This window comes from Camellia sinensis, chromosome 13, assembly GCF_055761805.1.
Source record: "Camellia sinensis isolate YWXY chromosome 13, ASM5576180v1, whole genome shotgun sequence".
NCBI lineage: Eukaryota > Viridiplantae > Streptophyta > Magnoliopsida > Ericales > Theaceae > Camellia > Camellia sinensis.
The window spans coordinates 141,027,796-141,051,242 of NC_138973.1; the positions used below are offsets into that span (position 1 = coordinate 141,027,796).

A 23,447-nucleotide genomic window follows, 5' to 3' on the forward strand; every position below is an offset into this window, starting at 1 on the left:
GTTTTCTTCAATCTTTTGATGATGATGATGATACACATCTGAATCAATTTTATTGTTGAATCGATTTAATCTTATTTTTTATATATTTAGATTTCACAAATCAAAATTCATGATAATGATACAGTTTGAAACCTCTTTCTCATTCTGTTCACATTTCTTCTTCAATCTTTTTGATGATGATAATGATGATACAGATTTGAAACAATCTTATTATCGAATCGATTTAATCTTCTTTTTTATTTATTTAAATCTCACAGATCAAAATTCATGATGATGATACAGTTTGAAGCTTCTTTCTCATTCTATTCATATTTTTTCTTTTTTCTTCATTATTATTATTTTTTTTTATAGTTTTTCCTCACCAAAACGAATTAATTACAACCTTTCATTCTATTAATGGGACACATGTCCGATCCATCTCATTCATTCTAGGGGATCTCTCTAACCCTAACGCCGCCCTAATTGTTATCGTTTTGTATCCTCCCAACAACGGCTATATTCACCACCGCCCCCGCCCCCCCCAACGGTACATTTCTCTCACAAAATTGATTCAAGTGTTCCCGTTACATCTTTCTATCCTCCTCTCTCCTCATTACGATTAAGCTCTCACATCCGTGAGAGCCCCTCCACCTCCTCCTTAAGCCGCCGGGCCAGTTTGGTTGAGAGGAAATCGCTTCTTCCTGCTGTGGCGGCATCCACCCCACCCGGATGTCGTCTGCGCTGATTCAGCGGCTGGGGATTGGGATTCGGAGGTCACGGCTCAGGTCGAGGGATTTCAAGAACAAGTCCATTTACGCCACAATTGACAAGGTTAGTAATTTTACATACATAATATGTGCTATATATTTACATATATACATATTAATTGTGCCAAATTTAGTTGTTTGAATTCTCAACTTATATCTGTAGAATTTGATTCTCTTTGTGTTATATATTCATTTTTGTGTTCAATTTGGCTTCTAAATTAGACTATTCCAAGGATGAGAATGTTCGAGATGGGTTAGTCAGTCGAATGTGAATTCTTAAGTTTTTGCCCTGGAAATTGAATACACGTCCCGAGAGTGCCCTAATTTTCCCTTCCTCCCTTTTTATGCTCAATGATTTTCCTATCTCCTCTAACTTTGCCGAGTCAGAGAATTGGGCATCATTTTTTTCGAACTCTTCGGTCGCACTGTCCTGCCCCTGTTCTTGCTCTGTTTTGTCTCTGATGCACTCTTCATCTGTACCGGAAAAAGTTCAACATAAGAAGATATATATTCCAAGGCTGCATAAAAAAAATCATCTACTTTGAATACTACCAAATTTTTTATTCTTCTGATAAAAATAATATTAACTTCCATCCAAAGAAGATTGATTCTGATGCCATTGTTATTGTTGTTTTGCAAGGTATTAGTATAACTTACTTTCATAAGGCAATTACATCAAATTTGAAACTTATCGCATAAATAGATGCATGTATGTATGTGTGACAACATAATGTGATTGATCAAAATAATAATAAAAAATAAAAACTAAAAAAAACCCCACAAATTAATTAATTTGAAGTTCATTTTATTTTAATATTTGAAACACGGGAAATGGGCTATACTGCAGGAAATGGGCTATACGCGGGAAATGGACTATTTAATCTTGGATTAGAAAACTTAGGCTGTCATTGATTTACTAGTACTGGAGGGCCAGCATCAATCATTATATTCTCCTATGTGTTGGAGGGCTAACAAGAATTTGAATCAAATGGAAATTGATTGGATGGGATTTTGGTGTGCTGAGAAGTTGATGTACAAATGCCTAGGACTAGCTCTAACATCAAAATCACAATTGAAGAAATAATACTTATTGGGAGCAAATATTAATCATTTTATTCCTCATTTGCGTCTGCTTAGCAAAATCATAGAAGAAATAATAATACATATTGGGAGCAACTAGAATGGAAAGAACCCTCCTTGTGTGACTGCTTAGCAAATTGGGAGCAACTGTGAGTATCTTCCTTCTTATTGGTAATGCTTTTCTTGATATTGTTATGAACTGAAAAGTTTATTTGACCTCAAAAATGATGACATCTGTTTGGGTAGTTTGTCATAAGAGACAACAAATCAAGTTTGGGGAACCTGGAGCGGATGCTTGCCGGAATTGATTGGAACTTTAATAGCTATGGAGGTTAGGCTGTAGAATATGTATTTATAATTTCTACTATGTTAAATTATTTAATATTCCCTTAGAACTTTCTGAAAGTGCCACAGTTGGGTCTTTGGCAAGAACTAATGAATCGTATAACTTGTAACTACTCTTTTTTAGCAATCCATTTATTCAACAATTTATCGAGTGTATGCAAACATGATTTAACCATTGCTTCCTTGCTGGAATATTGATAACTGATGCATATTTGTAAATAATGATGCTTTTGAACAATAATCAATTGTAAGATTCCAAAGCTTTTTCTTGTCCATTAGTTGGGTTACCCTTGCGCTGGAACCACAAAATACTGCTAATCATTGTCCTGATTAAGTGTTGCTTGATACTTGATATCATCGCCTATACTTTGGTGCAGTTACTAACAAATAGCATCAGTTTCCATCTATTATTGCTGTATAGTTTTTTGCTTTGAGAAAAGTAAAATTCTATTCTATTGATATAAATAAAAGTAATTGCACTTTGATTGGTTTGAAATTTCTAGGCATCAATTATTCATGCGGCAAGGAAGGTTAGAAAGTTGTTTGTTTCAATTTTTTACATGTTTTTTTTGTGTGCGCGCGCGCGCGTGTGCATGTGTGTGTGTGTGGAGAGTACACTCCTTTTTATATTCTCTCAAACTTTTTTCTTTAACTGTTAGATTTTGGAAGTCGAGAGAGTTCCTAGGTTTCCTCACTCTATGATTGTTGAAGGTGGAGCCATTCACGTAGATGGAGAAGGTATCGTGTTTTACATTACAAGGAAATTATACATGGCCATGTTTGGCCTTTTTTAATTGATACATTTATATTTGAAGAACATTTGGTTGTTTCTCTCGCCAATTCATTCATTCGTACATATATGATAACATGCACATGTATAGTTGGCGAAGAGATTGCTTAAATTTTTTATACTGGAGGCTAGTACAAAGTTGATCCCCCTTTCTTTATTCAAGATATTCAAGATGTTAAAAGTGCATAAAGTAGTTTTTAACAAATTCCATTTCTAACCACCTTAGCTGTAATTTGTTAAGTGTTCATAAGCCACTTTAAACAAAATGATACGTATACAGAGAAATAGAAGAAGATAATTACCTGCCTTTTGGTTGCTTAGAATTGCACCAGAATTGTGTAATATAGCTGCTCCTTTGTTTTAATAGGTCTTGGTCTTAAAATTCATTTCTTATGAATGAAAAGCTAAGAATCTTTTGTAGTAGCATTATTGGACAAACAATTGACGTTGGGCAGGGAGGGATGGAGCAGGAAGGGGTTACATTAGCCGAGTAATGTAGTGCCTTATTCCAGCTGCTTATTAAAATCACTTTCATTTTCTATGAAGAAATGATATCTCTGTCACTACCGCCATGGGTGAATCTGATTTGGAAAAAACACCATGGATAGTTCTTGATACCCTTGGAATTCCCTCAATGTAAGTTGTACTGACACTTCGTGTTAGTACAGTCTAGATGTTGGGATTATAGGGCAACATTGAACTAAAAAAAGGGATTATTTGGTGATTCATAGATCAGGCTTGAACTTTTTTGGAAACCAATTTTGATTACAATTTTTCTCATTATATTTATGTGAAAAAATACATTTTATTTTTTTTTAAAAAAAAAGTTTAGGAATAAATACATTTTATGGATCACTTTAGATCATTAAATTTTATGTTTTGGAATGAAGTGTGACATATTTCAAAGCACATGTTCCCAATCTCCAAACCAAAATCTCTAGAATAGTAATATATTATAATCTAATAACACAAGGAATATAAAATCTATTAGGGTGATGCTTGATGATAGCTCACTATTTTTATTATTAAAGGGGCCATAGGAGTTCCTTTCCTTCTTCTCTTCCAATAATGAACCTTCATCAATCCTCTGCTTATTGTTCTTCTTTCTGTAATGATTCTTTAGGTCATATTCTATTTGTCTCATCAACTAATGCATCACTGTATAGTTTGTTTACACAAAACACATTTCAAAACTAGATTTCTAGCTATACTCTTATGGTTTTGAATATTGCATATTTCATATTTGTTCATAAATTGTTTCCTTCCTTCAAGGACTTGTCTTACTACCGAGGAGTGCCTCTTGAATAAAAACAGGAACCCTCATTTGACTAAAGAGCTAGTTGAGGATGAACTTAAAGCATATCTTGGAGTCAAGAAGATTATTTGGTTGCCTCATGGATTATTTGGTACCCATTCACCTTGAATATTAAGCACACATGTATAAATATTTTGCACTAAAATTTGAGATGCCCTTCCTGTATATTTCATCCATATTTTTTGGTCCACCTGGCAATCTAGATATTTCTTTAATTTGGTTGGTCTATGTGGCTATTTTTCTCATCAGGATGATGATGAAGCATTCTCATTCTTAAAAATGATGCGTTGGTGTGCAATTATGCATACGAACATGAAATTAATGTTGTATAGAGAGTTTCTGCTGAAACTGTAGTTCTAGGATTTGAACTTCAAATAAGAGTTTAACTCTGCAATTTTTGCATTCTTTGGGTAGGTGTTGTGATGATCAGTAACTTGAATTGCAACCTAGTCCCTTCGAGCAATGGGCTCATGCCAAGTGCTTGACTTTTTGCATATCGAGAAAGATATAAATCATAGGGCTTTATTTTTTTGAAAATTTCAAGCCCAGGCTGCTGCTTATGTTATATGGTATGAAAAGTTGTGTGTTCTGATGTTGATACCTAGAACTTAGAAGGGATACAAAATTCTGAAGTTAAATATAGACAAACTTGATATTTTCGTTTCCCTTGTAAGTTGTCTAAACTTACGGAACTAGTACGGGACTCCTAGTTTGAAAACTAAGTCCAAAAATACACTTTTTTCACACTTAGGCTTGAATATAAGCCACCGGGGGCCAAAATCGTGTAACAGTCACGAGAAGGCCCGGGGAACAGCTCAGACACCTCGGGAGGGACCAATGTAAGTTGTGAAAACTTACGGAACTAGAACGGGGCTACCGCTTTGAATACTAAGTCGAAAAAGACATTTTTTTCACAATTAAGCTCGAAAATAGGCCATCGGTTGCCAAAACTGTGTAACAGTCACGAGAAGGACCGTGGAATACCTCAAACACCTTGGGAGGGACCAATCTAAGTTGTGGAAACCTCCGGAACAAGCACGGGACTCGCGGTTTGAAAACTAAGTAAAAAAATACACTTTTCTAGCACTTAAGCCTGAAAAGAGGCCATCGGGCACCAAAATCGTGTAACAGTCACGAGAAGACCCTAGGAAAACCTCAAACACCTCGGGCGGGACCAACGTGAGTTGCGAAAACTTACGGTACTAGCACAGGACTTCCAATTTGAAAACTAAGTCGAAAGAGACACTTTTTTTCACACTGAAGCTTAAAAATAGTCCATCGGGTGCCAAAATCGTGTAACAGTCACGAGAAGGATCGGGAATGCCTGAAACACCGCAGGAGTGGCCAATGTACGTTGTGCAAACTTTCAGAACTGGCACGGGACTGACGGTTTGAAAACTAACTGAAAAAATGCACTTTTTCACACTTAAGCTTGAAAATAGGCCTTCACGGACCAAAATCGTGTAACAGTCACGAGAAGGCCTGGGGAACGCCTCGAAACACCTCGGGAGGGACCAATGTAAGTTGTGGAAACTTACGGAAGTAGCACGGGACTCCTGGTTCGAAAACTAAGTAAAAAATTGCACTTTTTTTACACTTAAGCATGAAAATTAGCCATCGGGGTGCCAATGTCGTGTAACAGTCACGAGATGGCCGGGGGAACCCCTCAAACACCTTAGAAGGGACCAATTTAAGTTGCGAAAACTTACAGAATTATCAAGGGATTCCGAGTTTGAAAACTAAGTCCAAAAAGACACATTTCTCACACTTAAGAATGAAAATAGGCCAAAATCGGGGGCCAAAATCGGGTAACTGTCTCGAGAAGGCCTGGGCAACACACATCAACCACCTCGGGAGGGTCCAATGTAAGTTGTCTAAACTTACGGAACTAGCACGGGACTCCTAGTTTGAAAACTAAGTCCAAAAATGCACTTTTTTCACACTTAGGCTTGAATATAGGCCACCGGGGGCCAAAATCGTGTAACAGTCACGAGAAGGCCCGGGGAACAGCTCAGACACCTCGGGAGGGACGAATGTAAGTTGTGAAAACTTACGGAACTAGAACGGGACTACCGCTTTGAATACTAAGTCGAAAAAGACATTTTTTTCACAATTAAGCTCGAAAATAGGCCATCGGTTGCCAAAACTGTGTAACAGTCACGAGAAGGACCGTGGAATACCTCAAACACCTTGGGAGGGACCAATCTAAGTTGTGGAAACCTCCGGAACAAGCACGGGACTCGCGGTTTGAAAACTAAGTAAAAAAATACACTTTTCTAGCACTTAAGCCTGAAAAGAGGCCATCGGGCACCAAAATCGTGTAACAGTCACGAGAAGACCCTAGGAAAACCTCAAACACCTCGGGCGGGACCAACGTGAGTTGCGAAAACTTACGGTACTAGCACAGGACTTCCGATTTGAAAACTAAGTCGAAAGAGACACTTTTTTTCACACTGAAGCTTAAAAATAGTCCATCGGGTGCCAAAATCGTGTAACAGTCACGAGAAGGATCGGGAATGCCTGAAACACCGCAGGAGTGGCCAATGTACGTTGTGCAAACTTTCAGAACTGGCACGGGACTGACGGTTTGAAAACTAACTGAAAAAATGCACTTTTTCACACTTAAGCTTGAAAATAGGCCTTCACGGACCAAAATCGTGTAACAGTCACGAGAAGGCCTGGGGAACGCCTCGAAACACCTCGGGAGGGACCAATGTAAGTTGTGGAAACTTACGGAAGTAGCACGGGACTCCTGGTTCGAAAACTAAGTAAAAAATTGCACTTTTTTTACACTTAAGCATGAAAATTAGCCATCGGGGTGCCAATGTCGTGTAACAGTCACGAGATGGCCGGGGGAACCCCTCAAACACCTTAGAAGGGACCAATTTAAGTTGCGAAAACTTACAGAATTATCAAGGGATTCCGAGTTTGAAAACTAAGTCCAAAAAGACACATTTCTCACACTTAAGAATGAAAATAGGCCAAAATCGGGGGTCAAAATCGGGTAACTGTCTCGAGAAGGCCTGGGCAACACACATCAACCACCTCGGGAGGGTCCAATGTAAGTTGTCTAAACTTACGGAACTAGCACGGGACTCCTAGTTTGAAAACTAAGTCCAAAAATGCACTTTTTTCACACTTAGGCTTGAATATAGGCCACCGGGGGCCAAAATCGTGTAACAGTCACGAGAAGGCCCGGGGAACAGCTCAGACACCTCGGGAGGGACGAATGTAAGTTGTGAAAACTTACGGAACTAGAACGGGACTACCGCTTTGAATACTAAGTCGAAAAAGACATTTTTTTCACAATTAAGCTCGAAAATAGGCCATCGGTTGCCAAAACTGTGTAACAGTCACGAGAAGGACCGTGGAATACCTCAAACACCTTGGGAGGGACCAATCTAAGTTGTGGAAACCTCCGGAACAAGCACGGGACTCGCGGTTTGAAAACTAAGTAAAAAAATACACTTTTCTAGCACTTAAGCCTGAAAAGAGGCCATCGGGCACCAAAATCGTGTAACAGTCACGAGAAGACCCTAGGAAAACCTCAAACACCTCGGGCGGGACCAACGTGAGTTGCGAAAACTTACGGTACTAGCACAGGACTTCCGATTTGAAAACTAAGTCGAAAGAGACACTTTTTTTCACACTGAAGCTTAAAAATAGTCCATCGGGTGCCAAAATCGTGTAACAGTCACGAGAAGGATCGGGAATGCCTGAAACACCGCAGGAGTGGCCAATGTACGTTGTGCAAACTTTCAGAACTGGCACGGGACTGACGGTTTGAAAACTAACTGAAAAAATGCACTTTTTCACACTTAAGCTTGAAAATAGGCCTTCACGGACCAAAATCGTGTAACAGTCACGAGAAGGCCTGGGGAACGCCTCGAAACACCTCGGGAGGGACCAATGTAAGTTGTGGAAACTTACGGAAGTAGCACGGGACTCCTGGTTCGAAAACTAAGTAAAAAATTGCACTTTTTTTACACTTAAGCATGAAAATTAGCCATCGGGGTGCCAATGTCGTGTAACAGTCACGAGATGGCCGGGGGAACCCCTCAAACACCTTAGAAGGGACCAATTTAAGTTGCGAAAACTTACAGAATTATCAAGGGATTCCGAGTTTGAAAACTAAGTCCAAAAAGACACATTTCTCACACTTAAGAATGAAAATAGGCCAAAATCGGGGGTCAAAATCGGGTAACTGTCTCGAGAAGGCCTGGGCAACACACATCAACCACCTCGGGAGGGTCCAATGTAAGTTGTCTAAACTTACGGAACTAGCACGGGACTCCTAGTTTGAAAACTAAGTCCAAAAATGCACTTTTTTCACACTTAGGCTTGAATATAGGCCACCGGGGGCCAAAATCGTGTAACAGTCACGAGAAGGCCCGGGGAACAGCTCAGACACCTCGGGAGGGACGAATGTAAGTTGTGAAAACTTACGGAACTAGAACGGGACTACCGCTTTGAATACTAAGTCGAAAAAGACATTTTTTTCACAATTAAGCTCGAAAATAGGCCATCGGTTGCCAAAACTGTGTAACAGTCACGAGAAGGACCGTGGAATACCTCAAACACCTTGGGAGGGACCAATCTAAGTTGTGGAAACCTCCGGAACAAGCACGGGACTCGCGGTTTGAAAACTAAGTAAAAAAATACACTTTTCTAGCACTTAAGCCTGAAAAGAGGCCATCGGGCACCAAAATCGTGTAACAGTCACGAGAAGACCCTAGGAAAACCTCAAACACCTCGGGCGGGACCAACGTGAGTTGCGAAAACTTACGGTACTAGCACAGGACTTCCGATTTGAAAACTAAGTCGAAAGAGACACTTTTTTTCACACTGAAGCTTAAAAATAGTCCATCGGGTGCCAAAATCGTGTAACAGTCACGAGAAGGATCGGGAATGCCTGAAACACCGCAGGAGTGGCCAATGTACGTTGTGCAAACTTTCAGAACTGGCACGGGACTGACGGTTTGAAAACTAACTGAAAAAATGCACTTTTTCACACTTAAGCTTGAAAATAGGCCTTCACGGACCAAAATCGTGTAACAGTCACGAGAAGGCCTGGGGAACGCCTCGAAACACCTCGGGAGGGACCAATGTAAGTTGTGGAAACTTACGGAAGTAGCACGGGACTCCTGGTTCGAAAACTAAGTAAAAAATTGCACTTTTTTTACACTTAAGCATGAAAATTAGCCATCGGGGTGCCAATGTCGTGTAACAGTCACGAGATGGCCGGGGGAACCCCTCAAACACCTTAGAAGGGACCAATTTAAGTTGCGAAAACTTACAGAATTATCAAGGGATTCCGAGTTTGAAAACTAAGTCCAAAAAGACACATTTCTCACACTTAAGAATGAAAATAGGCCAAAATCGGGGGTCAAAATCGGGTAACTGTCTCGAGAAGGCCTGGGCAACACACATCAACCACCTCGGGAGGGTCTAATGTAAGTTGTCTAAACTTACGGAACTAGCACGGGACTCCTAGTTTGAAAACTAAGTCCAAAAATGCACTTTTTTCACACTTAGGCTTGAATATAGGCCACCGGGGGCCAAAATCGTGTAACAGTCACGAGAAGGCCCGGGGAACAGCTCAGACACCTCGGGAGGGACGAATGTAAGTTGTGAAAACTTACGGAACTAGAACGGGACTACCGCTTTGAATACTAAGTCGAAAAAGACATTTTTTTCACAATTAAGCTCGAAAATAGGCCATCGGTTGCCAAAACTGTGTAACAGTCACGAGAAGGACCGTGGAATACCTCAAACACCTTGGGAGGGACCAATCTAAGTTGTGGAAACCTCCGGAACAAGCACGGGACTCGCGGTTTGAAAACTAAGTAAAAAAATACACTTTTCTAGCACTTAAGCCTGAAAAGAGGCCATCGGGCACCAAAATCGTGTAACAGTCACGAGAAGACCCTAGGAAAACCTCAAACACCTCGGGCGGGACCAACGTGAGTTGCGAAAACTTACGGTACTAGCACAGGACTTCCGATTTGAAAACTAAGTCGAAAGAGACACTTTTTTTCACACTGAAGCTTAAAAATAGTCCATCGGGTGCCAAAATCGTGTAACAGTCACGAGAAGGATCGGGAATGCCTGAAACACCGCAGGAGTGGCCAATGTACGTTGTGCAAACTTTCAGAACTGTCCCGGGACTCACGGTTTGAAAACTAACTGAAAAAATGCACTTTTTCACACTTAAGCTTGAAAATAGGCCTTCACGGACCAAAATCGTGTAACAGTCACGAGAAGGCCTGGGGAACGCCTCGAAACACCTCGGGAGGGACCAATGTAAGTTGTGGAAACTTACGGAAGTAGCACGGGACTCCTGGTTCGAAAACTAAGTCAAAAATTGCACTTTTTTTACACTTAAGCATGAAAATTAGCCATCGGGGTGCCAATGTCGTGTAACAGTCACGAGATGGCCGGGGGAACCCCTCAAACACCTTAGAAGGGACCAATTTAAGTTGCGAAAACTTACAGAATTATCAAGGGATTCCGAGTTTGAAAACTAAGTCCAAAAAGACACATTTCTTACACTTAAGAATGAAAATAGGCCAAAATCGGGGGTCAAAATCGGGTAACTGTCTCGAGAAGGCCTGGGCAACACACATCAACCACCTCGGGAGGGTCCAATGTAAGTTGTCTAAACTTACGGAACTAGCACGGGACTCCTAGTTTGAAAACTAAGTCCAAAAATGCACTTTTTTCACACTTAGGCTTGAATATAGGCCACCGGGGGCCAAAATCGTGTAACAGTCACGAGAAGGCCCGGGGAACAGCTCAGACACCTCGGGAGGGACGAATGTAAGTTGTGAAAACTTACGGAACTAGAACGGGACTACCGCTTTGAATACTAAGTCGAAAAAGACATTTTTTTCACAATTAAGCTCGAAAATAGGCCATCGGTTGCCAAAACTGTGTAACAGTCACGAGAAGGACCGTGGAATACCTCAAACACCTTGGGAGGGACCAATCTAAGTTGTGGAAACCTCCGGAACAAGCACGGGACTCGCGGTTTGAAAACTAAGTAAAAAAATACACTTTTCTAGCACTTAAGCCTGAAAAGAGGCCATCGGGCACCAAAATCGTGTAACAGTCACGAGAAGACCCTAGGAAAACCTCAAACACCTCGGGCGGGACCAACGTGAGTTGCGAAAACTTACGGTACTAGCACAGGACTTCCGATTTGAAAACTAAGTCGAAAGAGACTTTTTTTCACACTGAAGCTTAAAAATAGTCCATCGGGTGCCAAAATCGTGTAACAGTCACGAGAAGGATCGGGAATGCCTGAAACACCGCAGGAGTGGCCAATGTACGTTGTGCAAACTTTCAGAACTGGCACGGGACTCACGGTTTGAAAACTAACTAAAAAAATGCACTTTTTCACACTTAAGCTTGAAAATAGGCCTTCACGGACCAAAATCGTGTAACAGTCACGAGAAGGCCTGGGGAACGCCTCGAAACACCTCGGGAGGGACCAATGTAAGTTGTGGAAACTTACGGAAGTAGCACGGGACTCCTGGTTCGAAAACTAAGTCAAAAATTGCACTTTTTTTACACTTAAGCATGAAAATTAGCCATCGGGGTGCCAATGTCGTGTAACAGTCACGAGATGGCCGGGGGAACCCCTCAAACACCTTAGAAGGGACCAATTTAAGTTGCGAAAACTTACAGAATTATCAAGGGATTCCGAGTTTGAAAACTAAGTCCAAAAAGACACATTTCTCACACTTAAGAATGAAAATAGGCCAAAATCGGGGGTCAAAATCGGGTAACTGTCTCGAGAAGGCCTGGGCAACACACATCAACCACCTCGGGAGGGTCCAATGTAAGTTGTCTAAACTTACGGAACTAGCACGGGACTCCTAGTTTGAAAACTAAGTCCAAAAATGCACTTTTTTCACACTTAGGCTTGAATATAGGCCACCGGAGGCCAAAATCGTGTAACAGTCACGAGAAGGCCCGGGGAACAGCTCAGACACCTCGGGAGGGACGAATGTAAGTTGTGAAAACTTACGGAACTAGAACGGGACTACCGCTTTGAATACTAAGTCGAAAAAGACATTTTTTTCACAATTAAGCTCGAAAATAGGCCATCGGTTGCCAAAACTGTGTAACAGTCACGAGAAGGACCGTGGAATACCTCAAACACCTTGGGAGGGACCAATCTAAGTTGTGAAAACCTCCGGAACAAGCACGGGACTCGCGGTTTGAAAACTAAGTAAAAAAATACACTTTTCTAGCACTTAAGCCTGAAAAGAGGCCATCGGGCACCAAAATCGTGTAACAGTCACGAAAAGACCCTAGGAAAACCTCAAACACCTCGGGCGGGACCAACGTGAGTTGCGAAAACTTACGGTACTAGCACAGGACTTCCGATTTGAAAACTAAGTCGAAAGAGACACTTTTTTTCACACTGAAGCTTAAAAATAGTCCATCGGGTGCCAAAATCGTGTAACAGTCACGAGAAGGATCGGGAATGCCTGAAACGCCGCAGGAGTGGCCAATGTACGTTGTGCAAACTTTCAGAACTGGCACGGGACTGACGGTTTGAAAACTAACTGAAAAAATGCACTTTTTCACACTTAAGCTTGAAAATAGGCCTTCACGGACCAAAATCGTGTAACAGTCACGAGAAGGCCTGGGGAACGCCTCGAAACACCTCGGGAGGGACCAATGTAAGTTGTGGAAACTTACGGAAGTAGCACGGGACTCCTGGTTCGAAAACTAAGTCAAAAATTGCACTTTTTTTACACTTAAGCATGAAAATTAGCCATCGGGGTGCCAATGTCGTGTAACAGTCACGAGATGGCCGGGGGAACCCCTCAAACACCTTAGAAGGGACCAATTTAAGTTGCGAAAACTTACAGAATTATCAAGGGATTCCGAGTTTGAAAACTAAGTCCAAAAAGACACATTTCTCACACTTAAGAATGAAAATAGGCTAAAATCGGGGGTCAAAATCGGGTAACTGTCTCGAGAAGGCCTGGGCAACACACATCAACCACCTCGGGAGGGTCCAATGTAAGTTGTCTAAACTTACGGAACTAGCACGGGACCCCTAGTTTGAAAACTAAGTCCAAAAATGCACTTTTTTCACACTTAGGCTTGAATATAGGCCACCGGGGGCCAAAATCGTGTAACAGTCACGAGAAGGCCCGGGGAACAGCTCAGACACCTCGGGAGGGACGAATGGGACTACCGCTTTGAATACTAAGTCGAAAAAGACATTTTTTTCACAATTAAGCTCGAAAATAGGCCATCGGTTGCCAAAACTGTGTAACAGTCACGAGAAGGACCGTGGAATACCTCAAACACCTTGGGAGGGACCAATCTAAGTTGTGGAAACCTCCGGAACAAGCACGGGACTCGCGGTTTGAAAACTAAGTAAAAAAATACACTTTTCTAGCACTTAAGCCTGAAAAGAGGCCATCGGGCACCAAAATCGTGTAACAGTCACGAGAAGACCCTAGGAAAACCTCAAACACCTCGGGCGGGACCAACGTGAGTTGCGAAAACTTACGGTACTAGCACAGGACTTCCGATTTGAAAACTAAGTCGAAAGAGACACTTTTTTTCACACTGAAGCTTAAAAATAGTCCATCGGGTGCCAAAATCGTGTAACAGTCACGAGAAGGATCGGGAATGCCTGAAACACCGCAGGAGTGGCCAATGTACGTTGTGCAAACTTTCAGAACTGGCACGGGACTCACGGTTTGAAAACTAACTGAAAAAATGCACTTTTTCACACTTAAGCTTGAAAATAGGCCTTCACGGACCAAAATCGTGTAACAGTCACGAGAAGGCCTGGGGAACGCCTCGAAACACCTCGGGAGGGACCAATGTAAGTTGTGGAAACTTACGGAAGTAGCACGGGACTCCTGGTTCGAAAACTAAGTCAAAAATTGCACTTTTTTTACACTCAAGCATGAAAATTAGCCATCGGGGTGCCAATGTCGTGTAACAGTCACGAGATGGCCGGGGGAACCCCTCAAACACCTTAGAAGGGACCAATTTAAGTTGCGAAAACTTACAGAATTATCAAGGGATTCCGAGTTTGAAAACTAAGTCCAAAAAGACACTTTTCTCACACTTAAGAATGAAAATAGGCCAAAATCGGGGGCCAAAATCGGGTAACTGTCTCGAGAAGGCCTGGGCAACACACATCAACCACCTCGGGAGGGTCCAATGTAAGTTGTCTAAACTTACGGAACTAGCACGGGACTCCTAGTTTGAAAACTAAGTCCAAAAATGCACTTTTTTCACACTTAGGCTTGAATATAGGCCACCGGGGGCCAAAATCGTGTAACAGTCACGAGAAGGCCCGGGGAACAGCTCAGACACCTCGGGAGGGACGAATGTAAGTTGTGAAAACTTACGGAACTAGAACGGGACTACCGCTTTGAATACTAAGTCGAAAAAGACATTTTTTTCACAATTAAGCTCGAAAATAGGCCATCGGTTGCCAAAACTGTGTAACAGTCACGAGAAGGACCGTGGAATACCTCAAACACCTTGGGAGGGACCAATCTAAGTTGTGGAAACCTCCGGAACAAGCACGGGACTCGCGGTTTGAAAACTAAGTAAAAAAATACACTTTTCTAGCACTTAAGCCTGAAAAGAGGCCATCGGGCACCAAAATCGTGTAACAGTCACGAGAAGACCCTAGGAAAACCTCAAACACCTCGGGCGGGACCAACGTGAGTTGCGAAAACTTACGGTACTAGCACAGGACTTCCGATTTGAAAACTAAGTCGAAAGAGACACTTTTTTTCACACTGAAGCTTAAAAATAGTCCATCGGGTGCCAAAATCGTGTAACAGTCACGAGAAGGATCGGGAATGCCTGAAACACCGCTGGAGTGGCCAATGTACGTTGTGCAAACTTTCAGAACTGGCACGGGACTCACGGTTTGAAAACTAACTGAAAAAATGCACTTTTTCACACTTAAGCTTGAAAATAGGCCTTCACGGACCAAAATCGTGTAACAGTCACGAGAAGGCCTGGGGAACGCCTCGAAACACCTCGGGAGGGACCAATGTAAGTTGTGGAAACTTACGGAAGTAGCACGGGACTCCTGGTTCGAAAACTAAGTCAAAAATTGCACTTTTTTTACACTCAAGCATGAAAATTAGCCATCGGGGTGCCAATGTCGTGTAACAGTCACGAGATGGCCGGGGGAACCCCTCAAACACCTTAGAAGGGACCAATTTAAGTTGCGAAAACTTACAGAATTATCAAGGGATTCCGAGTTTGAAAACTAAGTCCAAAAAGACACTTTTCTCACACTTAAGAATGAAAATAGGCCAAAATCGGGGGTCAAAATCGGGTAACTGTCTCGAGAAGGCCTGGGCAACACACATCAACCACCTCGGGAGGGTCCAATGTAAGTTGTCTAAACTTACGGAACTAGCACGGGACTCCTAGTTTGAAAACTAAGTCCAAAAATGCACTTTTTTCACACTTAGGCTTGAATATAGGCCACCGGGGGCCAAAATCGTGTAACAGTCACGAGAAGGCCCGGGGAACAGCTCAGACACCTCGGGAGGGACGAATGTAAGTTGTGAAAACTTACGGAACTAGAACGGGACTACCGCTTTGAATACTAAGTCGAAAAAGACATTTTTTTCACAATTAAGCTCGAAAATAGGCCATCGGTTGCCAAAACTGTGTAACAGTCACGAGAAGGACCGTGGAATACCTCAAACACCTTGGGAGGGACCAATCTAAGTTGTGGAAACCTCCGGAACAAGCACGGGACTCGCGGTTTGAAAACTAAGTAAAAAAAATACACTTTTCTAGCACTTAAGCCTGAAAAGAGGCCATCGGGCACCAAAATCGTGTAACAGTCACGAGAAGACCCTAGGAAAACCTCAAACACCTCGGGCGGGACCAACGTGAGTTGCGAAAACTTACGGTACTAGCACAGGACTTCCGATTTGAAAACTAAGTCGAAAGAGACATTTTTTTCACACTGAAGCTTAAAAATAGTCCATCGGGTGCCAAAATCGTGTAACAGTCACGAGAAGGATCGGGAATGCCTGAAACACCGCTGGAGTGGCCAATGTACGTTGTGCAAACTTTCAGAACTGGCACGGGACTCACGGTTTGAAAATAACTGAAAAAATGCACTTTTTCACACTTAAGCTTGAAAATAGGCCTTCACGGACCAAAATCGTGTAACTGTCACGAGAAGGCCTGGGGAACGCCTCGAAACACCTCGGGAGGGACCAATGTAAGTTGTGGAAACTTACGGAAGTAGCACGGGACTCCTGGTTCGAAAACTAAGTCAAAAATTGCAATTTTTTTACACTTAAGCATGAAAATTAGCCATCGGGGTGCCAATGTCGTGTAACAGTCACGAGATGGCCGGGGGAACCCCTCAAACACCTTAGAAGGGACCAATTTAAGTTGCGAAAACTTACAGAATTATCAAGGGATTCCGAGTTTGAAAACTAAGTCCAAAAAGACACTTTTCTCACACTTAAGAATGAAAATAGGCCAAAATCGGGGGCCAAAATCGGGTAACTGTCTCGAGAAGGCCTGGGCAACACACATCAACCACCTCGGGAGGGTCCAATGTAAGTTGTCTAAACTTACGGAACTAGCACGGGACTCCTAGTTTGAAAACTAAGTCCAAAAATGCACTTTTTTCACACTTAGGCTTGAATATAGGCCACCGGGGGCCGAAATCGTGTAACAGTCACGAGAAGGCCCGGGGAGCAGCTCAGACACCTCGGGAGGGACGAATGTAAGTTGTGAAAACTTACGGAACTAGAACGGGACTACCGCTTTGAATACTAAGTCGAAAAAGACATTTTTTTCACAATTAAGCTCGAAAATAGGCCATCGGTTGCCAAAACTGTGTAACAGTCACGAGAAGGACCGTGGAATACCTCAAACACCTTGGGAGGGACCAATCTAAGTTGTGGAAACCTCCGGAACAAGCACGGGACTCGCGGTTTGAAAACTAAGTAAAAAAATACACTTTTCTAGCACTTAAGCCTGAAAAGAGGCCATCGGGCACCAAAATCGTGTAACAGTCACGAGAAGACCCTAGGAAAACCTCAAACACCTCGGGCGGGACCAACGTGAGTTGCGAAAACTTACGGTACTAGCACAGGACTTCCGATTTGAAAACTAAGTCGAAAGAGACACTTTTTTTCACACTGAAGCTTAAAAATAGTCCATCGGGTGCCAAAATCGTGTAACAGTCACGAGAAGGATCGGGAATGCCTGAAACGCCGCAGGAGTGGCCAATGTACGTTGTGCAAACTTTCAGAACTGGCACGGGACTGACGGTTTGAAAACTAACTGAAAAAATGCACTTTTTCACACTTAAGCTTGAAAATAGGCCTTCACGGACCAAAATCGTGTAACAGTCACGAGAAGGCCTGGGGAACGCCTCGAAACACCTCGGGAGGGACCAACGTAAGTTGTGGAAACTTACGGAAGTAGCACGGGACTCCTGGTTCGAAAACTAAGTCAAAAATTGCACTTTTTTTACACTTAAGCATGAAAATTAGCCATCGGGGTGCCAATGTCGTGTAACAGTCACGAGATGGCCGGGGGAACCCCTCAAACACCTTAGAAGGGACCAATTTAAGTTGCGAAAACTTACAGAATTATCAAGGGATTCCGAGTTTGAAAACTAAGTCCAAAAAGACACTTTTCTCACACTTAAGAATGAAAATAGGCCAAAATCGGGGGTCAAAATCGGGTAACTGTCTCGAGAAGGCCTGGGCAACACACATCAACCACCTCGGGAGGGTCCAATGTAAGTTTTCTAAACTTACGGAACTAGCACGGGACTCCTAGTTTGAAAACTAAGTCCAAAAATGCACTTTTTTCACACTTAGGCTTGAATATAGGCCACCGGGGGCCAAAATCGTGTAACAGTCACGAGAAGGCCCGGGGAGCAGCTCAGACACCTCGGGAGGGACCAATGTAAGTTGTGAAAACTTACGGAACTAGAACGGGACTACCGCTTTGAATACTAAGTCGAAAAAGACATTTTTTTCACAATTAAGCTCGAAAATAGGCCATCGGTTGCCAAAACTGTGTAACAGTCACGAGAAGGACCGTGGAATACCTCAAACACCTTGGGAGGGACCAATCTAAGTTGTGGAAACCTCCGGAACAAGCACGGGACTCGCGGTTTGAAAACTAAGTAAAAAAATACACTTTTCTAGCACTTAAGCCTGAAAAGAGGCCATCGGGCACCAAAATCGTGTAACAGTCACGAGAAGACCCTAGGAAAACCTCAAACACCTCGGGCGGGACCAACGTGAGTTGCGAAAACTTACGGTACTAGCACAGGACTTCCGATTTGAAAACTAAGTCGAAAGAGACACTTTTTTTCACACTGAAGCTTAAAAATAGTCCATCGGGTGCCAAAATCGTGTAACAGTCACGAGAAGGATCGGGAATGCCTGAAACACCGCAGGAGTGGCCAATGTACGTTGTGCAAACTTTCAGAACTGGCACGGGACTGACGGTTTGAAAACTAACTGAAAAAATGCACTTTTTCACACTTAAGCTTGAAAATAGGCCTTCACGGACCAAAATCGTGTAACAGTCACGAGAAGGCCTGGGGAACGCCTCGAAACACCTCGGGAGGGACCAATGTAAGTTGTGGAAACTTACGGAAGTAGCACGGGACTCCTGGTTCGAAAACTAAGTCAAAAATTGCACTTTTTTTACACTTAAGCATGAAAATTAGCCATCGGGGTGCCAATGTCGTGTAACAGTCACGAGATGGCCGGGGGAACCCCTCAAACACCTTAGAAGGGACCAATTTAAGTTGCGAAAACTTACAGAATTATCAAGGGATTCCGAGTTTGAAAACTAAGTCCAAAAAGACACATTTCTCACACTTAAGAATGAAAATAGGCCAAAATCGGGGGTCAAAATCGGGTAACTGTCTCGAGAAGGCCTGGGCAACACACATCAACCACCTCGGGAGGGTCCAATGTAAGTTGTCTAAACTTACGGAACTAGCACGGGACTCCTAGTTTGAAAACTAAGTCCAAAAATGCACTTTTTTCACACTTAGGCTTGAATATAGGCCACCGGGGGCCAAAATCGTGTAACAGTCACGAGAAGGCCCGGGGAACAGCTCAGACACCTCGGGAGGGACGAATGTAAGTTGTGAAAACTTACGGAACTAGAACGGGACTACCGCTTTGAATACTAAGTCGAAAAAGACATTTTTTTCACAATTAAGCTCGAAAATAGGCCATCGGTTGCCAAAACTGTGTAACAGTCACGAGAAGGACCGTGGAATACCTCAAACACCTTGGGAGGGACCAATCTAAGTTGTGGAAACCTCCGGAACAAGCACGGGACTCGCGGTTTGAAAACTAAGTAAAAAAATACACTTTTCTAGCACTTAAGCCTGAAAAGAGGCCATCGGGCACCAAAATCGTGTAACAGTCACGAGAAGACCCTAGGAAAACCTCAAACACCTCGGGCGGGACCAACGTGAGTTGCGAAAACTTACGGTACTAGCACAGGACTTCCGATTTGAAAACTAAGTCGAAAGAGACACTTTTTTTCACACTGAAGCTTAAAAATAGTCCATCGGGTGCCAAAATCGTGTAACAGTCACGAGAAGGATCGGGAATGCCTGAAACACCGCAGGAGTGGCCAATGTACGTTGTGCAAACTTTCAGAACTGGCACGGGACTGACGGTTTGAAAACTAACTGAAAAAATGTACTTTTTCACACTTAAGCTTGAAAATAGGCCTTCACGGACCAAAATCGTGTAACAGTCACGAGAAGGCCTGGGGAACGCCTCGAAACACCTCGGGAGGGACCAATGTAAGTTGTGGAAACTTACGGAAGTAGCACGGGACTCCTGGTTCGAAAACTAAGTCAAAAATTGCACTTTTTTTACACTTAAGCATGAAAATTAGCCATCGGGGTGCCAATGTCGTGTAACAGTCACGAGATGGCCGGGGGAACCCCTCAAACACCTTAGAAGGGACCAATTTAAGTTGCGAAAACTTATAGAATTATCAAGGGATTCCGAGTTTGAAAACTAAGTCCAAAAAGACACTTTTCTCACACTTAAGAATGAAAATAGGCCAAAATCGGGGGTCAAAATCGGGTAACTGTCTCGAGAAGGCCTGGGCAACACACATCAACCACCTCGGGAGGGTCCAATGTAAGTTGTCTAAACTTACGGAACTAGCACGGGACTCCTAGTTTGAAAACTAAGTCCAAAAATGCACTTTTTTCACACTTAGGCTTGAATATAGGCCACCGGGGGCCAAAATCGTGTAACAGTCACGAGAAGGCCCGGGGAACAGCTCAGACACCTCGGGAGGGACGAATGTAAGTTGTGAAAACTTACGGAACTAGAACGGGACTACCGCTTTGAATACTAAGTCGAAAAAGACATTTTTTTCACAATTAAGCTCGAAAATAGGCCATCGGTTGCCAAAACTGTGTAACAGTCACGAGAAGGACCGTGGAATACCTCAAACACCTTGGGAGGGACCAATCTAAGTTTTGGAAACCTCCGGAACAAGCACGGGACTCGCGGTTTGAAAACTAAGTAAAAAAATACACTTTTCTAGCACTTAAGCCTGAAAAGAGGCCATCGGGCACCAAAATCGTGTAACAGTCACGAGAAGACCCTAGGAAAACCTCAAACACCTCGGGCGGGACCAACGTGAGTTGCGAAAACTTACGGTACTAGCACAGGACTTCCGATTTGAAAACTAAGTCGAAAGAGACACTTTTTTTCACACTGAAGCTTAAAAATAGTCCATCGGGTGCCAAAATCGTGTAACAGTCACGAGAAGGATCGGGAATGCCTGAAACACCGCAGGAGTGGCCAATGTACGTTGTGCAAACTTTCAGAACTGGCACGGGACTCACGGTTTGAAAACTAACTGAAAAAATGCACTTTTTCACACTTAAGCTTGAAAATAGGCCTTCACGGACCAAAATCGTGTAACAGTCACGAGAAGGCCTGGGGAACGCCTCGAAACACCTCGGGAGGGACCAATGTAAGTTGTGGAAACTTACGGAAGTAGCACGGGACTCCTGGTTCGAAAACTAAGTCAAAAATTGCACTTTTTTTACACTCAAGCATGAAAATTAGCCATCGGGGTGCCAATGTCGTGTAACAGTCACGAGATGGCCGGGGGAACCCCTCAAACACCTTAGAAGGGACCAATTTAAGTTGCGAAAACTTACAGAATTATCAAGGGATTCCGAGTTTGAAAACTAAGTCCAAAAAGACACTTTTCTCACACTTAAGAATGAAAATAGGCCAAAATCGGGGGTCAAAATCGGGTAACTGTCTCGAGAAGGCCTGGGCAACACACATCAACCACCTCGGGAGGGTCCAATGTAAGTTGTCTAAACTTACGGAACTAGCACGGGACTCCTAGTTTGAAAACTAAGTCCAAAAATGCACTTTTTTCACACTTAGGCTTGAATATAGGCCACCGGGGGCCAAAATCGTGTAACAGTCACGAGAAGGCCCGGGGAACAGCTCAGACACCTCGGGAGGGACGAATGTAAGTTGTGAAAACTTACGGAACTAGAACGGGACTACCGCTTTGAATACTAAGTCGAAAAAGACATTTTTTTCACAATTAAGCTCGAAAATAGGCCATCGGTTGCCAAAACTGTGTAACAGTCACGAGAAGGACCGTGGAATACCTCAAACACCTTGGGAGGGACCAATCTAAGTTGTGGAAACCTCCGGAACAAGCACGGGACTCGCGGTTTGAAAACTAAGTAAAAAAATACACTTTTCTAGCACTTAAGCCTGAAAAGAGGCCATCGGGCACCAAAATCGTGTAACAGTCACGAGAAGACCCTAGGAAAACCTCAAACACCTCGGGCGGGACCAACGTGAGTTGCGAAAACTTACGGTACTAGCACAGGACTTCCGATTTGAAAACTAAGTCGAAAGAGACACTTTTTTTCACACTGAAGCTTAAAAATAGTCCATCGGGTGCCAAAATCGTGTAACAGTCACGAGAAGGATCGGGAATGCCTGAAACACCGCTGGAGTGGCCAATGTACGTTGTGCAAACTTTCAGAACTGGCACGGGACTCACGGTTTGAAAACTAACTGAAAAAATGCACTTTTTCACACTTAAGCTTGAAAATAGGCCTTCACGGACCAAAATCGTGTAACAGTCACGAGAAGGCCTGGGGAACGCCTCGAAACACCTCGGGAGGGACCAATGTAAGTTGTGGAAACTTACGGAAGTAGCACGGGACTCCTGGTTCGAAAACTAAGTCAAAAATTGCACTTTTTTTACACTTAAGCATGAAAATTAGCCATCGGGGTGCCAATGTCGTGTAACAGTCACGAGATGGCCGGGGGAACCCCTCAAACACCTTAGAAGGGACCAATTTAAGTTGCGAAAACTTACAGAATTATCAAGGGATTCCGAGTTTGAAAACTAAGTCCAAAAAGACACTTTTCTCACACTTAAGAATGAAAATAGGCCAAAATCGGGGGTCAAAATCGGGTAACTGTCTCGAGAAGGCCTGGGCAACACACATCAACCACCTCGGGAGGGTCCAATGTAAGTTGTCTAAACTTACGGAACTAGCACGGGACTCCTAGTTTGAAAACTAAGTCCAAAAATGCACTTTTTTCACACTTAGGCTTGAATATAGGCCACCGGGGGCCAAAATCGTGTAACAGTCACGAGAAGGCCCGGGGAACAGCTCAGACACCTCGGGAGGGACGAATGTAAGTTGTGAAAACTTACGGAACTAGAACGGGACTACCGCTTTGAATACTAAGTCGAAAAAGACATTTTTTTCACAATTAAGCTCGAAAATAGGCCATCGGTTGCCAAAACTGTGTAACAGTCACGAGAAGGACCGTGGAATACCTCAAACACCTTGGGAGGGACCAATCTAAGTTGTGGAAACCTCCGGAACAAGCACGGGACTCGCGGTTTGAAAACTAAGTAAAAAAATACACTTTTCTAGCACTTAAGCCTGAAAAGAGGCCATCGGGCACCAAAATCGTGTAACAGTCACGAGAAGACCCTAGGAAAACCTCAAACACCTCGGGCGGGACCAACGTGAGTTGCGAAAACTTACGGTACTAGCACAGGACTTCCGATTTGAAAACTAAGTCGAAAGAGACACTTTTTTTCACACTGAAGC

The 23,447-nt window shown here is 43.0% G+C and overlaps 1 protein-coding gene across 29 annotated transcripts in view; it reads left to right on the plus strand.

Moving 5' to 3' along the window:
* Window positions 1–387: 387 nt before the first annotated feature.
* Window positions 388–23,447, plus strand: part of LOC114261169 (proteinaceous RNase P 1, chloroplastic/mitochondrial) — a 77,608-nt gene continuing 54,548 nt past the window's right edge. For 6 of the 29 annotated variants that reach the window (XM_082903596.1, XM_082903600.1, XM_082903601.1 and 3 more), the window contains exons 1-2: window positions 426–810; window positions 2,831–2,909. Coding sequence is in view for 15 of the 29 variants with exons in the window: in XM_082903600.1 (XP_082759726.1) it covers window positions 2,901–2,909 (9 nt within the window). In the remaining 14 variants the exon portion in view is untranslated. Of the gene's footprint in view, window positions 811–1,593; window positions 1,976–2,072; window positions 2,158–2,830; window positions 2,910–4,233; window positions 4,368–23,447 lie in introns of all 29 variants that reach the window. The other 23 variants (XR_014349715.1, XR_014349714.1, XM_082903579.1 and 20 more) reach the window with 17 other exon arrangements.